We start from the raw sequence: 21,020 nt of genomic DNA, 5'->3' as shown, positions 1-21,020 counted from the left end.
GGGGGTTCTGTATGATTCATAGCCCAAGCTCAGTAAAAATGTTTGCAGGCGATCAAACTTAATGTACGTAATTTAAAACAAGCAAAACAAAAAGGCATAGAAAAGATGTCACAATCATTAGGTCTGATTAAAAACATTCAAACAAACTTAGCTGGTTCACCATTCCGGTCATGAAAAACATTGGTAAAACAGTGCATAGAAACACTGAATCATAAGAGGGTTTCCAAACAGATCCGACAGATATTTATCTGCTTGCAAAGCATGACAACCTAACTTAAAAAATCAATTGATATATATAACTTATCCGCTTGCAAAGCATGACAACCTAACTTAAAAAATCAATTGATATATTGCTTGTTTATATTCCTATATGCCAAAGCAGCACATGCCAATTAGACATAAATCACAAATTTTGAAAGTTGCATAGTAATTGGTGTCTGCAAGGCATATTGTCATCATCAATGGCATTTTGCACATCAAATCTCAAACACCATGAAGAAATGATGCTTCCCCAATTCAGAGTTGTGCATTAGAAAAAAAAAAGTATGTAGGATTCGTACAGTTCTTTTAATGTTAATGAGTCATAATCTTAAGAAACACATGCAAGGGGTTTTCAAAAGTGCATGTTTAATTTAGCGAAGTGAATATGAAGGACCAGCGAAAGAGTAACGGGATGAAACTGGCACAGCTGTAGCTTCCAAACTCTCTTGGTAGTGCTGCATTCGATTGTATTCAGACAAAGCATCAGCCGCAGAATATGTTGAATAAAGCCTATCCTGAACAGCCTCCCTCCTTTGTAAGATATCACTTCCAATCAACGATCTTCCCCCAGCCAAATAAGAGCTTGAAGAGATTTCCTCTCTACTCATAGGTGGCAAATATGGATCCCTTGGTGAAGCACCATAGCGATACGGGTGATAAGGATTGTTTGCATGTGTGGAGATTCCGCCATGCAAATAGGTCTGGTGTTCACTCTCATTCAAATGATGAAGATCGCCATGAAGACTTTCTCTGTATGAAGGGACGTTTGTATGGTAGAGAGTGTCCACGTGATGAAGGTGCTCTCTTTCATAATCCCTCTCATAAGGATCCAGTGTAGGATTAACTTGAGAGGCTGGTATGACATTCCTTCTATCTCCTTGGAGACCATAAGCTCGGTAACTCTTCTCAGTAAGAAATAAATCACGGGGAATTTCCTCTTGCCGTTCAATTTGGGGATCCATTTCCCTGTGCAAATGGGACCATGATCCCCTAACACCATCAAGAGCATCCCTATCATGAATTATTGCTCGTGGAGGGGAGCGAACAGGCTGCAAGCCTGAATGAACATCTACTGGTCGGAAAAGTTCAGTGAGCTTCCTAACCTGAAATAGGACATTTGAATATCATCTATGATGAAGAATAAAAGAAACTGAAAGCTAGCCAATCAGAGGCATATTTGATTCTCACCTGTCGAGCAGTAAGTTCTGTTTTGAACTTGTGCTTCTCATTGTAATTTTCCTGGATTGCCTTTTTGAAAATGCTCTCTGGTAGCGGGAAACAATCAGAAGCAATTTTGAACCGCACCTGAAGGTTGCACCATCAGCACATAACTCATAATAAACAAAGACAACATCGGGACAAATTAGATAGGAAAAAGGATGAGAGCAAGTAACCTGAGCAGGAAAGTTACCACCAAAAGCTCGGGGTTCAAGTTTCATGCCACCAGAAGATGAAGCTTTGTAAATCCCATACAACAGCCTCAGATCAAAATCATAAAGAAAAAGCTTAGTCCCGGGATTGATACTTAAAACAATGTCTTTTTTAGTAGCTGAAACACCCATGACACGATAACGGAAACAGTCAGGTTTTGTCTTCGCACTGCACATAAAGATGAAACCACTAGGTTTTCCTCTCTTTTTCTCACTGGAGACAGTATTTTCCACTCTACCATGCTTAGTTCGGTTTATTCTGCTCCCAGCACCCTTGTCTGACTCTGTATGTTTCTCTTTATTCTTCTGCTTCTGTTCGCTCTTATCCACCTTAATGATCTTATTTTTTTCAGCTCGATGGCTATTCTCAATAGGACTTTTTTCATGAGTGCTCCTATTTTGACTTTCCTTCTCTTTATTCCTTCCATCTTTCTCACTCTTCTCTTTAGGCAGTTCATCACTATTGCCCACTACTTTTTTGTTCTTTCTAAGTCTTCTCTTTCCCCCAATCTGTTGAGAACCTTTATTTATTATTGTCTTGAACTTACCACCCTTGGATTTCTTAACAATTTTAGATTTGGCCTTCAGTGATTGTGGAGTATTCTTGTTACTCAGCTCTGGTTTACTAGATCCTTCAGCAAGATTTGTATCATTATTGTGATCATCTTTTTCTGATGATTGAGGATTAGAAGACTCCCCGGGAGGATACTTACTGCCCTTCTTTCTGTCTCTTTGCATATTATACAGGTACTGGAGCCAACAAATTTCAAAAGGTAAATGTTACTGGAACCAGTAAAGAAAAGCAACAGCAATTCAATTAAGGAGGCTGAGATTGAAGAAAAATGGAGGGGGAAAAGGAAGTCTCAAAAGAACCTCTTGACCTAAATTGGTTATTCAATAATGGCTTAATCATGCCATATATAACTTCCGCTAATGTCAAAACCCATTTACTAACTACTGACACAGGACACTCCGTCATCAAAACTTTATTGCAAAATACTGACAGTAACTAAGATATCTTTAGTTGAACATGTGAAGAACCTCTAACAATATTTCAAAAAATCACTTCACTCAAGCTAAACCTAATGCTTGAAAAATATTTCAGACAAAAACTTCAAAATCAATGATTGTCACATTTGTCAATCCCAGCAGCACAAACCCCAAAAAGACTTAAATAATTTATACTTCACATATATAAATGCTCATAAACAAAAAGAAAAGGAAAAATCAAAATCATAGTCTAAATAATTTATACTTAATATATACAAATGCTCAAAAATAAAAATAAACAAGAAAACCAAAAGTATGTCTTAAAGACACAAGTCAATAACAACAAAAGTTTAAAACATAAAGGAAAAACTTTTCAGCTAAGAGCATAAGAATGTAGGAATGAAGTAAAAATAAAGGGAATTAATATAAAAATAAGAAAACATAGATATGCAAACAAAGGAAAAAGAGTCAGAAATTTTTTAAAGAAAAAAAAAAGAACAATTAGGGACCATGAAGTGGGAAGAAAGAAATCATCACAGGAAGGGGGAAAAACAGAGATCGGTATTAATGAACAGAACTGAGATCAAAGAGACTAAAATCAAGCTGTGCTATGCATGGGTTCAACAAAAGAAATGTGGAGCAAGCTAGTTAAAATTGAGATCCTACCTAGCATAAGGCAAGATAAATATGTAAATTGTGTAATCGTAACATTGGTTGTAAAATCCTACCAACCTAAAACAAAATTGTACTTAAACACACACACACACACATATAAGATAAATAACCTTTAAATTATCTAGAGTAACAATAATTCTCAAATAAAGAAAATATAAAATATAAATTTAAATCATGCTAATAAAGTAGTAATAATATATATAATTAATTATTTTAAAAAATAATTAGCAAATAAAAAAAGTTTAGGTTAAGAAAAATAAGGAAAACATCTTTTTAAATAGTTAAGTTGGCTTGGCTAGTCCCTTTGTCTTTTCTGGGTTTTGTCCCTTTCTATTCTATCCTTCTAGTGGTTTTCGACACACTCAATTCCAGAGATGTATACACTAACACCCTGATAAGCACCTAAGCAATTGGGGAACCCTCCCTTAAAACCTAGCTTCTAAGGGGGCAAAACCAAGCCACTTAAGTACTTCACTGAACGTCCCATACTACTTGATGTGGAATTAGGCACCCATAATACTTATGTCCCTATCATAACACTGCCCCTAAGAGTGGATGAGTCAGTAGCTAACACTCTACAACACTTCACTCAGCCTTTCTAATCTACCCCTTTGTCTTTTCTGGGTTTTGTCCCTTTCTACTCTATCCTTCTAGTGGTTTTCGACACACTCAATTCCAGAGATGTATACACTAACACCCTGATAAGCACCTAAGCAAATGGGGAGCCCTCCCTTAAAACCTAGCTTCCAAGGGGGCAAAACCAAGCCACTTAAGTACTTCACTGAACGTCCCATACTACTTGATGTGGAATTAGGCACCCATAATACTTATGTCCCTATCATAACATTGCCCCTAAGAGTGGATGAGTCAGTAGCTAATGTTGGATATCCTTGTATTTTATCTATATTAGGTAGCTTTGTTAGTAAGCTTGTTCAGAAGGACAGCAGTGAGTTGTCACTGTCACTGCCCTTCTCTCTCCATCTTGTACTCTATATATATGTCTCTTTTTTTTAAATGAATAAAGAAGTGAGAGAAAGGAGGGAATTTCTCCTTCAGTTTCAAGTTGGTACCACAGCAGGTTCCGACCGTCGTCCTCCGCCGCCGGCCGCCATCATCTCCGGCGGATTTTTCCGACGAGACCAAGGTTCGGATCGCCTCGAAAAGCGCAATCCACCCCTAGAACTTGCACCACCGTCGGACGCCCCACGCGCCGCTTCTTCCTCGCGCGCTTTCCGGCGCGTGCAGCTCACGCGCCGCCGTGCCGGCGTCGGAAGCTGCCCCTTCCGGTCTCGGCAGCTTCGTCATCGCCTCCTGGGTGCGTTTCAGGCCTCACCTCCTTCTTCCAACAAGCCGTTTGGTCAGCTCTTGTGTGTTTTCCTCTCTTGTGTGTTAGGGTTTGCTGTTTGGCTCTTAAATGGCCTCCTCTGGACCTGTTTTTTCATTCTCCGGGACCCCAACCATCACCACTGCAAAGCTGAACTGGAAAAACTACCCTTCGTGGTCTGCTTCCGTGGAGTTGTGGTTCCTTGGTCAAGGACACCATGACCACTTGGAGAAAACCTCAGATTCTGTTTCAGATGATGAAAGACCTGAATGGGAAAAGCTTGATTATCAACTGTGTGTCATGTTATGGCAATCAGTTGAGCCGGATATCTTGGAAATTCTTCGATCATTTAAATCATGTCGTTCCTTTTGGAAGAAAGCCCAAGAAATCTTTGCCAATAATATCCAAAGTTTGTTTGATGCAACCATGAAAGTTACAGCCCTCAAGCAAATCAGTCATGACATGATTGCTCATGTGGGTAAGGCTCGAGCTGCCGTGGAAGAACTGAAAAAGTTCCTTGTAGCTGATTCATTAGAAGAAGTGAATAGGAAACTTGACAAGTTCTACATGGTTCTTATTTTGAGAAGCTTTCATTCAGACTTTGATCATGTGCGTGATCAAGTACTTGCTGGAGACCAGATTCCATCGATGGATTCCCTCATCATTAGGCTTCTCCGCGTGCCTCATTTATTGAAGGATGAGAATCCTACTGATGGAGTGGAGACGTCAGCCATGGTTGCGTCTCGAGGAAGAAGAAGTAGCCGCAACAATAGAGGAGGTCGCAGTGGAAGGGGAGGACGTCCTCATTGCACTTTGTTGAATATCTTTTGGGGTTTCTAAATTAGATTTGTATGCATCATTACTAAATATTTTTTCCTTGTTTTAGAAGTCAGCAGACATAGACTAGACTAGGCTGTCACATAGACTAGGCTAGGCTGTCTTTTCCCCCTTTCTCTCTCTTATGCTTTGTACTCTATAAATTGTAAGTTGAAACATGAATATCAAGAGTCATGTGAGTGAAATTTCCTCACACTTAAATTCAAGTTGGCATCAGAGCTGGTTCCGGCCATCATCGTCGCCGCCGCCACCGGCTGCCACCTCCGGCCACCGTCTGCCACCGCCGGCCGCTGCACTCCGGCCGCCGGAATCTCGCCGAAATTATTTTTTTTGGGTCAAAATGGCTACTTTTGGTCCTGTTTTTTCATTTTCTGGAACCCCAACCATTGCAACTACCAAGCTCAACTGGAAAAATTATTTGTCGTGGTCTGCTTCAATTGAGTTGTGGTTTCTTGGTCAAGGGTACCATGACCACCGAGAGAAAAACGTCCATGCTGTTCCAAACGACAAGAAACCTGAATGGGAGAAGGTAGATTATCAACTCTGTGCTGTTCTGTGGCAATCGGTCGAGTCAGATGTTTTGGAAATTCTTAGATCTTTTAAAACATGTCATCTTTTTTGGAAGAAGGCCCAAGAGATCTTCGCCAACGATATTCAAAGCCTATTTGATGTGACTGTGAAAGTTACAGCTCTCAAGCAATCTAACCATGACATGATTGCACATGTGGGTAAAGCTCGGGCAGTAGTAGAAGAGCTGAGAAGGTTTCTTGTGGTTGATTCATTGGAAGAGGTGAATAGGAAACTGGACAAGTTCTACATGGTCCTTATCTTGAGGAGTCTACACTCAGATTTTGATCATGTACGTGATCAGGTCCTAGCTGGAGATCAAGTCCCATCGATGGATTCTCTCATTACTAGGCTTCTCCGTGTACCTCATGCGTTGAAGGATGAAAATCTCACTGATGCTGTGGAAACATCAACCATGGTGGCACCTCGTGGGAGAGGGGGAGGCCGTAACAGTAGAGGAGGCCGCAATGGAAGAAGTGGACGTCCGCAATGCACATATTGTAAGAGGATGGGCCACACTCAAGAAAATTGTTACTCTTTGCATGGCTTCCCTGACAAAGTGGCACAGGTATCCAAGTCAGAAAAATCTAAGTCTAAGTTTTCTGATGAGGAATACCAAGAGTATTTGAAGCTCAAGTCCGAGAAATCCAGCAATCAAGCATCATCTTCATCAGTACCATGTTTCTCAACAGCATGTGTTTCTCAATCAATCGGAAGTCCTAGCCCTTGGATACTTGACTCAGGTGCCTCTGATCATATCTCTGGTAACAAGTCCTCCTTTTCATCTATTTTCTTTCCAAAGATTCCTCACCTTGTTACTGTAGCCAATGGGTCCAAAGTTGCGTCTCAAGGAAGTGGTCAAGTATCATTATCTCCTTCATTGAAATTAAATTCTGTATTATTTGTTCCTCAGTGTCCATATAATCTAATCTCATTAAGTCAGTTGACTCGCTCATTAAATTGTTCAGTAACCTTTACCGCTAATTCCTTTGTTATTCAGGAACATGGGACGGGTCGAATGTTAAATTCTAATGTTCCTACACATCACTGGGGAGACGCAGTGCTTACTGCGTGCTTCTTAATTAATAGGATGCCTTCTTCTCTTGAAAACCAAATTCCTCACTCAATTATCTTTCCTCATGACCCATTGTTTCATGTCTCTCCTAGAGTGTTTGGTTGTACTTGTTTTGTCCATGATATTTCCCCTGGTTTAGACAAACTTTCAACTAAGTCAGTAAAATGTGTCTTTTTGGGTTATTCTCGTCTTCAAAAGGGTTACAAATGCTACTCTCCAATCACAAGACGATATTATATATCTGCAGATGTAACCTTCTTTGAAGACACACCTTTCTTCTCATCCTCTATAGATCATTCTTCTTCTCTCCAGGAAGTACTGCCAATTCCTTGTCCTCTAGGTAACTCCGACCAAAATGTCAATGAAGTCCCATCTTCTCTACCAAATTCAATTGAAGTTGTCTCTCCACCTCTGCTTACATATCATCACAGGACACGGCCAGCTGATTCTACAGTACCTGAAGCCTCCCCTCGTGATTCTCATCCTTCTCCAACTAGTCCTCCAACCATGGATCCTGCTTCCTCACCTGTCTCTCATCACTCTGAGTCAGCCTGGCCCATTGCCATCCGAAAAGGTACTCGATCCACTCGCAACCCTCATCCTATTTATAATTTTTTGAGTTACCATCGCTTGTCTCCTTCATATTCTTCCTTTGTTTTCTCTTTATCCTCACACCATGTTCCTTCTAATGTTCATGAGGCACTTAGCCATCCTGGATGGCAATAGGCTATGATTGATGAAATGGAGGCCCTTGAAAATAATGGTACTTGGGAACTTGTTCCTCTTCCACCTGGCAAGAAGACTGTGGGTTGTAGATGGGTCTATGCAGTTAAAGTTGGGCCTAATGGTGAGGTTGATTGGCTTAAGGTTCGATTGGTAGCTAAAGGTTATACTCAGATTTATGGCCTTGATTAATGTGACACCTTTTCTCCTGTGGCTAAAATCACCATTGTTCGTCTGTTTCTTGCTATGGCAGCCATGCGTCATTGGCCTCTTCATCAGCTTGACATTAAGAATTCTTTCCTCCATGGTGATCTTGAGGAGGAGATTTATATGGAGCAACCTCCTGGGTTTGTTGCTCAGGGGGAGTATGGTCTTGTTTGTAAGCTGCGTCGATCTCTCTATGGGTTGAAGCAATCCCCTCAGGCTTGGTTTGGTAAATTCAGTCATATTGTTCAACTTTTTGGGTTGAAACGAAGTGAGGCTGATCATTCTGTTTTTTATTGTCATTCATCCTCTGGGAAATGTGTTTATTTGATAGTATACGTTGATGATATAGTGATTACAGGGAATGATGCTACTAAGATTGTTCAGCTAAAGGAGCACTTATTCAGTCATTTCCAGACCAAAGACCTGGGATATTTGAAGTACTTCCTTGGTATTGAGGTGGCTCAGTCAGGAGATGGTGTTGTGATCTCTCAGAGGAAGTATGCCCTAGACATTTTGGAGGAAACAGGCATGCAGAATTGTAGACCTGTTGATAGCCCTATGGATCCAAATCTGAAGCTCCTGCAGATCAGAGTGAAATGTGTCCTGATCCCGAGAGATATAGAAGACTTGTGGGAAAACTCATTTATCTCACCATTACAAGACCTGATATTTCCTTTGCTGTTGGAGTGGTGAGCCAATTTATGCAAAATCCTCGTGTTGATCATTGGAATGTTGTTATGCGTATTCTTAGATACATTAAGAGAGCTCCAGGACAAGGATTACTTTATGAAGACAAAGGTAATACACAAGTATCTGGGTATTGTGATGCAGATTGCGCTGGTTGTCCTATGGATAGGAGATCCACATCTAGATATTGTGTTTCCATTGGAGGGAATGCTATCTCTTGGAAGAGCAAGAAGCAAACTGTTGTTGCCCGGTCCAGTGCAAAGGCTGAATATAGATCTATGGCCATGGCTACATGTGAACTTATGTGGATCAAACAACTACTTCAAGAATTGAGATTCTATGAAGTTGGGCAAATGAAGTTATATTGTGATAACCAAGCCGCTCTCCATATTGCTTCAAATCCAGTCTTTCATGAGAGAACCAAACACATAGAAATTGACTATCATTTCATTCGGGAGAAGCTATTGTCCAAAGAAATTATCACTTAGTTCATTAGCTCTAATGATCAGTCAGCAGATATTTTGACTAAGTCATTGCGAGGACCTAGGATTCAGTTTATTTGTTCCAAGCTTGGTGCATATGATCTATATGCTTCAGCTTGAGGGGGAGTGTTGAATATCTTTTGGGGTTTCTAAATTAGATTTGTATGCATCATTACTAAATATTTTTTCCTTATTTTAGAAGTCAGCAGACATAGACTAGACTAGGCTGTCACATAGACTAGGCTAGGCTGTCTTTTCCCCCTTTCTCTCTCTTATGCTTTGTACTCTATAAATTGTAAGCTGAAACATGAATATCAAGAGTCATGTGAGTGAAATTTCCTCACACTTAAATTCAAGTCACTTATTGCAAGAGGATGGGTCACACCCAAGAGAATTGTTATTCGTTGCATGGGTTTCCCAACAAGGTCGCACAGGTCTCTCATTCAGAGAAAGCAGAGTCTAGATTTTCTGATGAGGAGTATCAGGAGTATTTGAAGCTTAAATCCAAGAAACCCAGCAACCAAGCTCAATCCTCATCTGTACCATGTGTTTCAACAGCCTGTATCTCTCAATCCATTGAAGGTTCTAGTCCTTGGATACTCGACTCAGGTGCCTCTGATCATATTTCTGGTAACAAATCCTCCTTTTCATCCTTCTCTTTTCCAAAAATTCCTCACCACGTTACTGTAGCCAATGGTTCCAAGGTTGTGTCTCAAGGAAGTGGTCAAGTTTCATTATCTCCTTCTCTGAAATTGAATTCTGTGTTATTCATTCCTCAGTGTCCCTATAATTTAATTTCATTAAGTCAGTTAACGCGTTCGTTAAATTGTTCAGTAACCTTTACAGCTAATTCGTTTGTTATTCAGGAACATGGGACGGGGCGACTGATTGGAGAAGGACATGAATCACAAGGACTTTACTACTTGGAATCCAGTCCACCTGGGGCTTGTTTTGCAATCTCAAAGCCCAAACTTTTGCATGATCGTCTAGGTCACCCAAGCTTACCAAAATTGAAGATGATGGTTCCTAGTCTCAAGAATCTTCGAGTCTTAGATTGTGAGTCTTGTCAACTAGGAAAACATGTCAGGTCGTCATTTCCTCAAAGATGTAACTCGGCTTTCTCTACCATTCATTCTGACATTTGGGGACCAAGTCGTGTTACATCTTTTGGTTTTCAATATTTTGTAACCTTCATTGATGAATTCTCCAGATGTACTTGGGTTTATTTAATGAAAGACAGATCTGAACTTTTTCCTATATTCGTGTCTTTTTATCATGAGATTGAGAATCAATTTGGAAAAACAATTAAAATTTTCAGGAGTGACAATGCTAAAGAATATTTCTCTCATGATCTTTCTTCTTTTTTGTCTTCCAAAGGTATTTTACATCAGTCTACATGTCCTCACACACCACAACAAAATGGCATAGCAGAATGGAAGAATCGTCATCTTCTTGAAACTGCACGCTCCCTAATGTTAAATTCAAATGTTCCTACACATCATTGGGGAGATGCAGTGCTTACTGCTTGTTTCCTAATCAATAGGATGCCCTCTTCTTCTCTTGAAAACCAAATCCCTCACTCAATCGTCTTCCCTCATGATTCACTATTTCATGTCTCTCCTAAAGTGTTTGGTTGTACTTGTTTTGTCCATGATTTGTCTCCTGGTTTAGACAAACTCTCTGCTAGGTCAGTTAAATGCGTCTTCTTGGGTTATTATCGTCTTCAAAAAGGTTACAAATGTTATTCTCCAACCCTGAGAAGATACTACATGTCTGCAGATGTAACCTTCTTTGAAGACACACCATTCTTCTCACCTTCCGAAGACCATTCTTCATCTCTTCAGGAAGTTCTCCCTATTCCTTCTCCTTATCCTCTAGATGACTCCGACCAAAATGTCATTGTTGGTCCCTCTTCCTCACCGGATTCACCTGAAATTGTATCTTCACCTTTGATTACAGATCAACCCAGGACAATGCACATTGGATTTCCAGTACCTGAAGCTTCTCCCCGTGGTTCTCGTTCTTCTTCAGCCAGTCCTCCACTCATGGCTCATTCCACCTCTTCTTCTCATTCTGACACACATTGGCCCATTGCCATCAGGAAAGGTATTCGCTCTACTCGTAATCCTCATCCTATTTATAATTTCTTAAGTTACCATCGTTTGACTTCTTCATATAGTTCCTTTGTTTTCTCATTGGCCTCCATTACTATTCCTTCCACTATCCGTGAGGCACTTGATCATCCTGGGTGGAGACAGGCTATGGTTGATGAGATGCAGGCTCTTGAAGATAATGGTACTTGGGAGCTTGTTCCTCTTCCTCCTGGTAAGACCACTGTGGGTTGTAGATGGGTCTACACTGTTAAAGTTGGGCCCAACGGTAAGGTTGATCGGCTTAAGGCTCGCTTGGTGGCTAAGGGCTACACACAGGTATATGGCATTGATTACTGTGACACTTTCTCTCATGTCGCCAAACTCACCATTGTTCGTCTGTTTCTTGCTATGGCTGCTATCCGTCACTGGCCCCTCCATCAGCTTGATATTAAGAATGTCTTTCTCCATGGTGACCTTGAGGAGGATATTTATATGGAGCAACCTCCTAGGTTTGTTGCTCAGGGGGAGTATGGTCTTGTTTGTAAGCTTCACCGATCTCTCTATGGGTTGAAGCAATCTCCTCGCGCTTGGTTTGGTAAATTTAGTCATGTTGTCCGCATGTTTGGACTGAAACGAAGTGAAGCTGATCATTCTGTATTTTATTGTCATATATCCCCTGAAAAATGTGTTTACCTAATTGTCTATGTTGATGATATAGTGATTACAGGGAATGATACTACTAAGATCACCCAGCTAAAAGAGCACTTATTCAGTCATTTTCAGACCAAAGATTTGGGCCCTTTGAAGTATTTCCTTGGTATTGAAGTAGCTCAATCAGGAGATGGTGTTGTGATCTCTCAGAGAAAGTATGCTCTTGACATTTTAGAAGAAACAGGTATGCAGAATTGTAGACCTGTTGAAAGTCCTATGGATCCAAACCTGAAGCTCATGGCAGATCAAAGTGAAGTTTATCCTGATCCCGAGAGATATCGGAGGCTTGTGGAAAAACTCATTTACCTTACCATTACCAGACCTGATATCTCCTTTGTTGTGGGAGTGGTTAGCCAGTTTATGCAAAATCCTCATTTGGACCATTGGAATGTTGTCATGCGTATTCTGAGATATGTTAAAAAAGCTCATGGTCAAGGGTTATTGTATGAAGACAAGGGTAATACACAACTATCGGGATATTGTGATGTTGATTGGGCTGGTTGTCCCATGGATAGAAGGTCTACATCAGGCTATTGTGTCTTCATTGGAAGAAATCTTATTTCTTGGAAAAGCAAGAAACAGACAGTTGTCGCTCGGTCCAGTGCAGAAGCTGAATATCAATCTATGGCTATGGTTACTTGTGAGCTCATGTGGATTAAACAGTTTCTGCAGGAATTGAGGTTTTGTGAAGAGCTGCCAATGAAGTTGTATTGTGATAATCAGGTTGCTCTTCATATTGCCTCAAACCCAGTTTTTCATGAAAGGACTAAGCAGATAGAGATTGATTGTCATTTCATTCGAGAGAAGCTTCTGTCCAAGGAGATTGTCACTGAGTTCATTGGTTCTAATGATCAGCCAACAGATATTTTGACTAAGTCCTTAAGAGGACCTAAAATTCAGATTGTATGTTCCAAGCTTGGTGCATATGATTTATATGCTCCAACTTGAGGGGGAGTGTTGGATATCCTTGTATTTTATCTATATTAGGTAGCTTTGTTAGTAAGCTTGTTCAGAAGGGCAGCAGTGAGTTGTCACTGTCACTGCCCTTCTCTCTCCATCTTGTACTCTATATATATGTCTTTTTTTTTAAATGAATAAAGAAGTGAGAGAAAGGAGGGAATTTCTCCTTCAGTTTCAAGTGCTAACACTCTACAACACTTCACTCAGCCTTTCTAATCTACCCCTTTGTAGGTAGCCCTTTCCAAGTCATCGGCAACCAGCTCTAATACCAATTGATAAGCACCAAAGCACTTGGGAAACCCTCGCTTAAAAGCTTGTTGAGAAGGGCCAGAAACCAAACCACTTAAGTACTCCACCAAGCATCCCATATTGCACGATGTGGGACTAAGGCATCCCATAACACCCAAGTCCCTATCACTAGTTGAGGACTGCCCAAACTTTTTAAGCTCTATTTAAGCCATATCTCTTATCGATGTGGGACTAAACCACCACCCTCAAGGTTGCAATTGAGGCAACCCCCAAAGAGGCCACAACTAAGGTGGGCTAGGGGTGATTGCAATTAAGGCAGCTTTCCAACACTCTCCCTCATGCCCAGGGTTACCAGCATGGAGAGTGGCAAATGCAGGTGGCCCAACAACAGATCTAGGATAAGTTCTAATATCATGTTAGAATTTGAGCTTAGAGCCGAACTCAACCCCACAAAATCGACTGTAAGGTGAGGTATGCCCAAGCTTTACAAGCTCTATTTAAGTCAATCTCTAGTCGATGTGGGACTAAACCACCCCCCTTAAGGCTGCAATTAAGGCAGCCCCCAAAAAGGCAACGACTAAGGCAAGCTAGGGGTTACTGCAATTGAGAATGTTTTCTACAAAAAGCTTGACAAGTACCAGATAACAGTCAAAATGAAGAGGAAAAATAAGGTTCAAGGGTTCTTTGCAGGTGGATCTCTTTTAAAAAAAATCCCTCTAAGTTGCACAAAGGGAATAAGGGATCGATCATCCAATACCAGGATACCACTAATAACACTTAAGATCATGTAATTGCACTAGAATAAGTTTTCTAGGGAGATCGGGATGGCTAACATAAAAATGAAAAATAAAAAAACCCTTGTCTTGCCAAATTGTGTAATCATATGAGGAAGATCACAATTTTGACTGCAATGATGCCAGAGAGTTGTGGGATTGCCAGAAATGAGATTTAGGCACTTGTGCTGTTTGGTCGCAAAACAGTGAAAATTGTGTTCATTCTTGTTTTCTATCCAAAATAGAAATCGCATAGATACCCAAAAAAAATGGGTTCAGCCTTGCACAAGATCAGCTGCAAAAACAGGATTTTTTCCATGTGAAGCATAGCATCCAATATGGCCAGAGTTTTTCATGATGCCAATCGCTTCATGGCCACAACTCTGGCTACAATGAAACACAACCCTAAACAAAATGAAACTGGTAGATGCCACAATACAACCACTCCACCACTATAGTGGTGTGATTGTGTTATATTGATTTTTAAGGATCTTCTCAAACTAAGATGAGAAGATCTACAATTAGTTATTATTAATAACCAATGAAGGATGACTGGTACATCTTAAAATAAAAGGGAATGTATTCCATTAATCAGTCATGCAAATAGTGCTGTGAAAGACATAAGGAAAACCATAGAGGAAGAAATAATATGCTTTAAATCCTATATGGCACTACCAGTGAAACTTAAACAAGCAAAGATAAATGCTTAAGAGTTAAGACCATGTCCACAATATATCCATACATCTATCCAAACACCTAAAGTTTGACTTTGAGTAACATAACAAAAGCAGAAAATGACAATTTAGGGTTGTGATGAATTTATCAATCAATTTAGACCTGCATCTTTCAGCATTTCTGAACATACATTCAAACGAGTAAATAGAATAGAGAAAATATAAATGGCTTTTGCAATTGATTGACAATTCACACAAAGCAGAAAAGGAAACAATTAAATTAAGAAGGCTGAGATAGGACTAGAAAAGAAAAAGGAAGGGAAAAAGAAAGTGTCAACAAATTGTTTGACATAAAAACTGTTGTTACATATAAGAGTAAGCATGAAGTTTATAACTTCCATTAAGGTGTGAAGCTGCTGGAATTGAAGCAATGAAAAAGAGCAGAGTTTACTAATACTTGCACTAACACTTTGTTAGATGGAAACTTTAATTACAAGACAGGAAGGCACTATGATAACTTCATGTTCAATCAGGTCTAATAATACTTTAAGAAATCACTTCATTCAAAAACTCAAGCTAACCCATGAAACAATTCACAACATTTTTTCAAGACCAATCAATATTATGTTTAACTTTTCAAGAACTTTCTTGAACTAAACTGAGCAGATTTACAAATTACAAGTAGTAAGACCAATGGAGGTCATACAGTTCATCTCAAAAATAAAAGAGAATATTTTCCATTAATCAGCTCTGCCAATTGGACAGCAAAATAAATTTGGCCAATTATGAGACCATAGAACAATCCCAACTGACTACAGAAGAAAGTCACTTCTTTACAGGGTTAATGAGGAGAACAAAGCCATGCACCAAGATTTCAGGAATACAGTACAGGAAGAATTATATGCCTTGAAACCCTGAAATGCCTTACCAGTGACACAATAGAACATAAATAAAGATAAATAAACAGGTAAACTCAACAAAACAACAGATAAATGCTTAAGAACATGTCCACAATATATTCATGCAATCATGCATCATCTCAAACACTGACAAATTAACTTTGAGTAACTTACCAAAGGCAGAAAAAGATAAATCAGGGCTGTGTCGCTGTGATGTGATGAATGCCGATTAATTCAGCTCTGCGTCTTTGTGTAGTTCAGTATGAAATTTGTGCAAAGCCAAACTATTAGAAACTTTATACATTGGATATTTTAAGTGTTAAGATATAAAATAAAGCCCAAGAGAAAAAGTTGAAAATATATTATAGGAATTTTGACAATAACAACTACATCCTTTATTTTTCCGCACCAAAAGAACATAGATGGAAGGAATTTATTTTCTCAGACCCATCCAGCTCTTAATTTGACCATACAACATGGACAGAGGAATAAGCATAACAATAATATGGAAACTTAAGAAGTATACACACACAGAACCGACAAAACACCATTCAACAGGATAGAACAAAGCAAAACAGAAACAAAATGGAACATGCCATAGATTGCAATTGAATGTTTGACCGTTTGGGTACCACTTTTATTAGGGAAATAATAATTGGGGTTTTTTTCCAAAAGCTGACTCATAAATGTGACAGTGATTATTTGTTCCAAAACAAAGGTTACTAGGTGTGTTTGACAAAGTGTCTTTGTTAAAGAGGAAATGGGCAGGAAATAGAGAGGATGGAGAGGAAATAGATGAGAAATGGGGAATTTCTCTTGTTTGGTAGGGTGGAAATAAAAGAGAATAAAAAGGTGTGGGGAGGGGCCCACATCTTTTTATTTCCTTTCTGAACTACACAGAAATGTGAGGGGGAGGACCCATGCCCGCACGCTTTGCGATGTTTTATTCTGGCAATTTCACAGAAATTGCACATTTTCTGGCATTTTTTTTCTAGTCATTCAAAATATAAGTGAGAGACAACCCTCGCCCTATAAGCTAACTTTTGGGATTGAGTTAGACCTAAACTCACATTCTAAGAATCTAAGATGGTATCAAAGCCTATCCTAGATCCATTAAATAGGTCACCCATCATGTCATCCACGCACCAAGCCCAAAAGCGCTGGACGTGAAGTGTATTGGAAAAAACTCAAGTCTCACATTGGCTAGAGATAAGGCCAATATAGAGTATATAAATGAGGGACAGCCCTCACCCTATGAGCTAACTTTTGGGGTTGAGTTAGGCTTAAACTCACATTCTAAGATTAAAAAGCAAAACACTACAAATTGAGCATTTACTGGCAGTTTTATACAATATTGACAATTTAAACCGTTAGTTGTACAAAAATCAATTTTAGAAGACCGTAATCATTTTTCACTAATCACAACCCACTGTGAACAAAAAATCGATTAACAAAGGATTTTTTAATTTCTCTTTTCCCTATTTCTCTTAAACCAACACCCATAAATTCATTCTATTTCTCACCTATTTTCATTCACTCTATCTCTCTTTTCCATATTTCCATCCACCCTATTTCTCATTTATTTCTTTCCTTCCTACTAAGCACATCCTATATGTGTATGAACAGTGCTATTCTTTAAAATAGTTCTGCTTCATTGGTTAAAATAGTGATGAAATTATAAACATTGAAAAAATCATAATACGGTTTAAAATCACCATAATGAATGTGCCCAGCAGATTCTCCTTCAGTTTTTTGAATTCCAATCCAACTCACTACCTGTCTACACAAACTTTGTACCACTCCACTTACAAAAATAAAAAAAGATACAACAAAAACAAGAATAAGGGCTTAACTGAAAATGGATATGGAACCATAATCAAATTCAACCTTAAATTAACTCGGACATTTCAAAAAAAACAAAACCCTAAATTCACTCAAATATTTAAAACAAAAACAAAAAAACTCAAAGAATTAGCACAAGTCAAAGTTCTACAGTAGCTAGCAGCTTATCCAGCATCCTTTCTAACATCAACAATAAAAGGTATATAAAAGAACCCCATGCAAAACATTTTCCCCCCATCTCAAAATCCTAATCCGCAACGATTTTTAGAGGTGAAAATCATCAAAAAAAAAATCAAAATGGGGTACCCCAAAAACTACTCAGATTCATCAAAATTAGGTCCACGTGTTCCTCGACCAACAAATTTGAAGAGCAATTCACAATCTAAACCATACCACGCGCAAAGAAGGAGCTTCAATCGAAAGCAAGTAGTAGAGAGAGAGTACCTTGGAAAGAGAGAGAGACCGAAAAGGTAGAGAAAGAAAGGAACGACGCAAGCAGGGATGTGCTCCAAATTGAAACCACCCACAACGACCTAAAAGCCTTTCCTATGTTAGTCATCGTTATTTGATATATACCTATTCTATCCCACATAAAACATTTAATTATTTTTTTAATATCTCTAAAATATACTATAATTCAACATTTTGATCCTAGTAATATTTTTGTTTTGTAGTATTAATAATTTAATATGTTTATTTTACTGTGATTCATAAAAAAAAATCAATTGTAACGTAAAGTTATTTTGGATTTCATTTTTAGCTACTGTGAGTCAGTTACATATAGAGATCAAAATTAAGAATACATACATATTCAAATTTAAGTCATACATTAATGATATTTTTATATATAATTACATTTATTTGAAGAAAAAAACTTATAAAAAACATGATTTAAAAAAAACGTGATGTATGTGGAGAAAAGCTTAATCTATCTATACTTTTTACAACCAAGAGTCTACTACCAGCTAAACCACCGTGTAAAATTGTATAAAAGGCATTGAAAAGGAAAAATAATACAATTATTTCGATACGTCGAGTCTTAGACGATTACATATTAATAGAAATAAAATAATAATAATAATAATTTATTTATTTATTTATTATTATTATTATTATATCAAGTTGAATTGAGTTAATGGGATTTAAAATTCATTAACCTAACATTCAATTCAATTATAATTGGTTAGCTAAAGTGAACTCAAAACAATTGGATGATCCAACCCAACTCACTCAAATGTAGTTGAATTAGGTTTAGTTGATCGGATTCATATGTGAGGATACTCAATTTCATTGGAGTAAACACAAATAAATAAATGAGAAAATTGAAAAAGAGAATAAAAACACAAAATCGTTGGTGGAATTTTCTTCTTCTAACTATATTTTTTCATTCACAAGGCTCAAACTCGAGACCTTACTTAAGAAGACCAAGTTCAATACCACTCAGACTAACCACTTGTTGGTTTTAGCCCCAAGGTACGAGAGGGGAAAGTTTATTCTTCAAAGTTTATTGAAAAATAATAAAATAATTAACCCCAACTATATTTTTTTCATGGGTAAGTCATAATCTCATTGTCAACCAATATTTAACCCAGAAGACAAAAAAAATATTTATTTTCATGCATAAATCACTTTTGATGAGTAAAAATACACATATACTCTCCTTACTACCCTCTATCCCACTACCCTTTTAATTTTTCTTTCATGTATGTGCTATAGTTTTTCTCATTGCCACGAATTTAGAATGCCTACTTTAGAAATGTAGGTAGTAAGCTTACAATAAATTTTATTTTTATGTTTCAATAGTTTAAATTTTTTTTATGTTTCAATAGTTCTTTAATAATATTACTTTTATCTTTCAACTGTTTAAATAATAGTGTGCTTCTTACTCTTATTATCCAATGTTGATCTTATAATTAGTAGAATATTTTATGATTTATATTATATTTAATTTTATTTTGTATGCTTATATTAATTGACAAGTATTTGAGGAAGATATCCCTTCACCAAAATTTCAATATCTTTAAATTTGTTGAAGTAGCAAAGTGCTTATCAAACTCTCTAAATTTACTAGAATCTTATTTTTCTCTTACCAAACAACATCGGTCTCATGTGTGCTACAAAGATATTATTACATACACTCCTAGGAAGACAAAAAATGTCAAACAAACACGGTAACATCCCAATTTTTCATGTGTGTGTGGTAGACAGTATTATTGTTTTGTTAGGCGATTGGGTAGTGTTTTTACACTATTCAAATGGTAAAAAAATGAGATATTACCATAGGATATCTACGCATGGTTAAACTCTTAAGCTTTTGAGCTAAAGTTTAGAAAAAATAAAGTAAATTCAGAGAAAATTCTCAGCTCAACTAATGGTTGACTTATAAATGACCTAGATGTTAATAATTGGATTTTGGTCTAGAAATAGAAATTAGAAGCTTGAAAGAAAATTAGTAATTAATGTAAGTAAAGTTAGAAATTAAGTAGGGATAATTAAGGTTGATTAATGGTGATTTGTATTCCAGAGAATTAGAAAAAAGGTAATTAAGTCATAAGAGTTTAAAGGGGAGAGCATTTTCGTAAATGACTATATAACTAGTTTAAAAATAGAATTTTATTTTAATTAGTTGATAACTAATTAAAGTGTATAATTATATGATGTAGAATAATTAAAATAAGTTAGAGTTGTAACACCCTGAAAAATTACATCTCAAACTAATAAAGGAAACTCTGTATTGTGTCATATGTGCATATATGAATTTAATTTCAGTAGTTATATGTTTTTAATATGTGTGTGCGTGCCCGCGTGTGTGTATTGATTTAGTAAAGCCTGATAAATAAATAGAAATTGTATAAGCTAGACTTTCATATGTGCAAGAATTACGCTATGCATTGAGACGTAGTGTAATTTGTCTCAAGTGAATTTTGTGCAAGGTTCACTTTGAGTACACATATTCCATTGGAGATTAGCACACTAATCAAGAAAGTTAAGATAAGATTTATCAGTTTTAACAAAGTAGTTTTTACCATTTTTGGAAAAACTCTACTTTATCCTTTTATAGTTAGTTTTGGAAAAGTGCAAGAAGTCATATAAGGCATGGCTAAGCTCGTGGAGAGCATATTGTCCAAGTTGCTAATTAGTTATATTAATGGTCATTCAAAGTGCTTAGATTAAGTGTTATTTTTTAAAAGCCAAAGCCTAGGCTAGTTCCCCCGTTTTGATGAAGCTTTTGGAGAAAGAGGAAACCATATTTTTCTTCTTCTTCCAAGTTTTACTAAGTGTTCTTGAGCCCTTCTTCCATCAAGCTTAGGTAAGTGACCTCCATTTTCAACTCTAAGCTTGATTTTCACTTCATTTTCTTGCTTTATTCTCACTTGTAGTTTCAAAATCTTATTTTGCACTCTTCAAGGTTGCAAACTTGAATATAAAATCCCTCTTTATTCCTTCTAAATTTTGTGGAGCCTACGAGATACGGGGTCTCTCCAACTCTTGAAACCATGTGGTTGTTGAACTTCCTTGAACATGTTGTTGCTTTGAAATTTTAAAACGTGCTGTCATGTC

At 37.7% G+C, this 21,020-nt stretch overlaps 1 protein-coding gene across 1 annotated transcript; it reads right to left on the bottom strand.

The window, feature by feature from the left end:
• Positions 1-318: 318 nt before the first annotated feature.
• Positions 319-18,000, bottom strand: LOC114409399. Its single transcript, XM_028372844.1, has 4 exons — positions 17,904-18,000; positions 1,656-2,441; positions 1,450-1,566; positions 319-1,364 (listed from the first exon to the last, which is right to left on the bottom strand). The coding sequence occupies exons 2-4, from the start codon at positions 2,427-2,429 to the stop codon at positions 633-635; spliced, it is 1,623 nt and encodes a 540-aa protein (XP_028228645.1). The 5' UTR covers positions 2,430-2,441; positions 17,904-18,000; the 3' UTR covers positions 319-632.
• Positions 18,001-21,020: the final 3,020 nt, after the last annotated feature.

The sequence above is a fragment of the Glycine soja genome, chromosome 4 (genome assembly GCF_004193775.1).
Source record: "Glycine soja cultivar W05 chromosome 4, ASM419377v2, whole genome shotgun sequence".
Classification (NCBI taxonomy): Eukaryota; Viridiplantae; Streptophyta; class Magnoliopsida; order Fabales; family Fabaceae; genus Glycine; species Glycine soja.
The sequence above is the reverse complement of the archived record's forward strand: the minus strand, read 5'-3'. Positions and strand labels throughout refer to the sequence as shown.